Here is a 3128-nt window from a genome sequence, read left to right on the forward strand (position 1 = left end):
CAATATTAGCTCAACTTCAGCAGCAATCTGGAGCTTGCGGATTGCTGTGCACCTGTGGCCGAGTGGTTAAGGCGCCGCCCTGCTAAGGCGGTGGGGTTTCCCCGCGTGCGTTCGAATCGCATCGGGTGCGGCATTGGATTTTGGTCCATGTAGTCCCACAGGCACTCCCACAGGCACTCCCAGCAGATCGCTGGCTTCCGGCCATCAAACCTGCAGCAGCTGCGGTTGTCATCCTACGGTGACAGCACCACAGCAGCTGGGTTTTCCATGTCGTGTCACAGTTCGGATGCCAAGTCTACCACGCACTAGCGCATTGTAGTGCAGTTTCCTTGCTGTTGCTAATGCAACTGCCTTTGCTACTTGACTTTGGGCCGCCCACCCCCAACAGCTCTGTTTTCCATGTCATCCCACAACTCTGATGCCAAGTATACTGCACACTAGCTGAATGCAGTTTCGTTGCTTTTCCTAAAGCAAGCAAGTGCCTTGCTAAGTGGGCGTGATTGATGGGGGTGGCCAGGAGCGATTGGAAAATGATGGCCTGCACGCGTTGTAGCTGCCAGCCAGGTCAAAAGTGGCTCTGCCACCGCCTTTTACGCCCGAGGTGGGGCTCGAACCCACGACCACAAGATTAAGAGCCTTGCGCTCGACCGACTGAGCTACCCGGGCAGTGCACGATTTCCAAGTCGCCACATGGAAATGCATCAATACTGCAGTCTACTACTCATAAATCCAAAGACTGCGAAACAAACACAAAAACGGTTACAGCTTTCCTGTTTGCCCACTTGCCCATGTACATGTGTACTGTTATATTATGTATGTCCTATATATACGAGGTTGGCAACGCTGGATTTTCGGTACCTCCTTATTGAAGGCACACCTATGCATGTGCTCTATCCATCTAGTTCGTTGTTTGACATGCCCAAAGAGTGTGTGTGTGTGTGTGTGTTGGTTGGTTGGTTGGTTGCAGGTCCAGGTGTATGTCCTAGGTATTGTGCGCTCTGTCACATGCCAACGACACCCAGGCAGGAAGGGAGGAATGATCTGTTAAAGAGAACTCGGGAATCACTGGATCATTTGTGCTATATAGTTGTTCCCCCTTCTGCCCGTATTAAGGTATTACTACTCGTTTTTCCTTGATGTAGCCAGCACTGAAACGGCACCATGCATGTTTGGCTTTACGACATAGTTTATAAGCTAGTTGCTATTCTGGGGATGCGAGCATCAAAGGTACGACATGGGTGTGTCGGTGGCCCTACGGCCCTACAATAGTCACGATTGCCACCTCGAGCTCGTCAGGAATATGTTGTCAACATGGCCCTCTATACACAGCATGCACATGCTACCATGCCATACCACATCCTTGGATACCAGGTGTGATACCAGGTTTCGGTTTCATCTTTTGATGTTTTATGGATATGTATCCAGGCAAGCATGCGCAAATAGGTGTCCTTGAAGAGGTGGTGAACACAAGTGTTCTAGGATGGTGGTTCAGCGAAACCACCATGAAGAACCTCGGTCGTGGAGATGAAAACCGCCGACACGGGGAATCGAACCCCGGCCTCCCACGTTCCGTGTCTTGGCTCGAGTCCTGACAGGCGGGGATACTGACCACTATACGATGTCGACCCTCTGTGACGTGCCTACTTCAGCTCGACTCCATGACTCATCCTTTCGCTACCGGGACTCGAACCTGGGTCTCGAGAGTGAGAATCTCGCATCCTAACCGCCTAGACTATAGCGAAGGATTGAATACACACACCTCTTCCAAGAGATGCTTTGAAGGCCTCCTGTCGGGACCAGCAAGGACCACAGCATCCACACCAAATGCTTGCCCATGCATCCGTGATAAATGGATGCTGCACGGATTCTGTAAAGAATCCGCAACTCTTTGCTAATAATAATCGTAACCTGCATGCATAATATGTGTGAATTACGGTGTGCATCAGCGATGAAAGGGTTGAGAGTCGCTAGTAGTCAACAGTTATTTTAATCTGTATATGCACCGGCAGCCCCTATATCCGTGTTGCCTAACTACCGACATCATCCACCAGTACTGGAACACGGTTTCGATGTTTGTTCGACCAACTCACATTCCAGCACCCTATTAGAAGTCATCCGCCCCACTTTTCAAGTTTTTTGGACAGTTTACCATGATACATGGCCAGATAGAAAGCTGGCTAATGTCAGTTGCATTTGCAGGACCATTTTTGCTTCATGCCAGATTTGAACCTGCAACCTTGTGATCACAAATCTTTGTCCTTTAAGAGATGGCTTATCTGCCGATGTTGAGATCACCAGGTTACATTCTACAAGCTCCACGCAAGTGTGGGGCCGTCTGTAAAAGCCGGGGGCCTCATGGGAGTGGACATCAATGGCCATTATTGTGGTGCCGGTCGCGAGTGAGGCAGTTTATTAACATCCTCTCCCGCTTGCCTGGGCTTGGTACGCCTGAGCATGATGTGCCTGGCCTCCCAGACCTATAGCTACGTGAGAAAACTAGCCACAGCTATAGGGGGCCCTTCCACCATAATAGTACAGATTGCTGTCTAGGTACATACACATGCATGCAGGTAACCCTGCCGCCATGCATCTGGCTAGAGAAAATACTAGTACTGAGCATCAATCTAGCTAGGAGAGCTACACGCAATGTTTGGGCATGTCGACATGCAGGGGCGTCCTGCAGATGCATTATACCACGACTTCAGGAAAGCACCAATCGGTGGATGCAGATCCCCTGATATGTCCCAAATACTACATTATACAAGCCATCTATACCCGCACCACCCTTTCTACTGCAGCATTAAGTACGGTACTGTAGCAAGTGAAGGCCAAAACTGTAAGGTTTTAGGGATCTAGGACTTATCCTGGGTTTAAGGGTTGATGCTTGGCGGCTTTCGTGTGTATGCTGACTTGAATTGCTGCTGGCTGAGACATACCTGATGAATCCAGAGTTGCAAACAAACGCCCTACCTGTGGTTACAGTCGGTTGGTCATTGTCGGTTAGTTGGCAGCCAATGGACGAAAAAACGGGGCCTTTCCAGAGTTTTGGTGCGAATGGCAGAGTTGGATATTTGCAGACGGTGTTTCCACCTTGCATGGATGTGTCCATGATGTGCCTGTCCTGTAAA

General features: G+C 49.9%; 1 protein-coding gene across 1 annotated transcript in view; it reads right to left on the bottom strand.

Annotated features, from left to right (window-relative positions):
- VOLCADRAFT_101193 (uncharacterized protein) overlaps positions 1 to 2970 on the bottom strand; it is a gene marked incomplete at both ends in the record, with an annotated part of 5653 nt that extends 2683 nt beyond the window's left edge. The window contains 3 exons of the mRNA XM_002959638.1: positions 53 to 219; positions 1760 to 1908; positions 2911 to 2970. Coding sequence (XP_002959684.1) covers positions 53 to 219; positions 1760 to 1908; positions 2911 to 2970 — 376 coding nt within the window. The remainder of the gene's footprint in view (positions 1 to 52; positions 220 to 1759; positions 1909 to 2910) is intronic.
- Positions 2971 to 3128: the final 158 nt, after the last annotated feature.

The sequence above is a fragment of the Volvox carteri genome (assembly GCF_000143455.1).
Source record: "Volvox carteri f. nagariensis unplaced genomic scaffold VOLCAscaffold_459, whole genome shotgun sequence".
NCBI lineage: Eukaryota > Viridiplantae > Chlorophyta > Chlorophyceae > Chlamydomonadales > Volvocaceae > Volvox > Volvox carteri.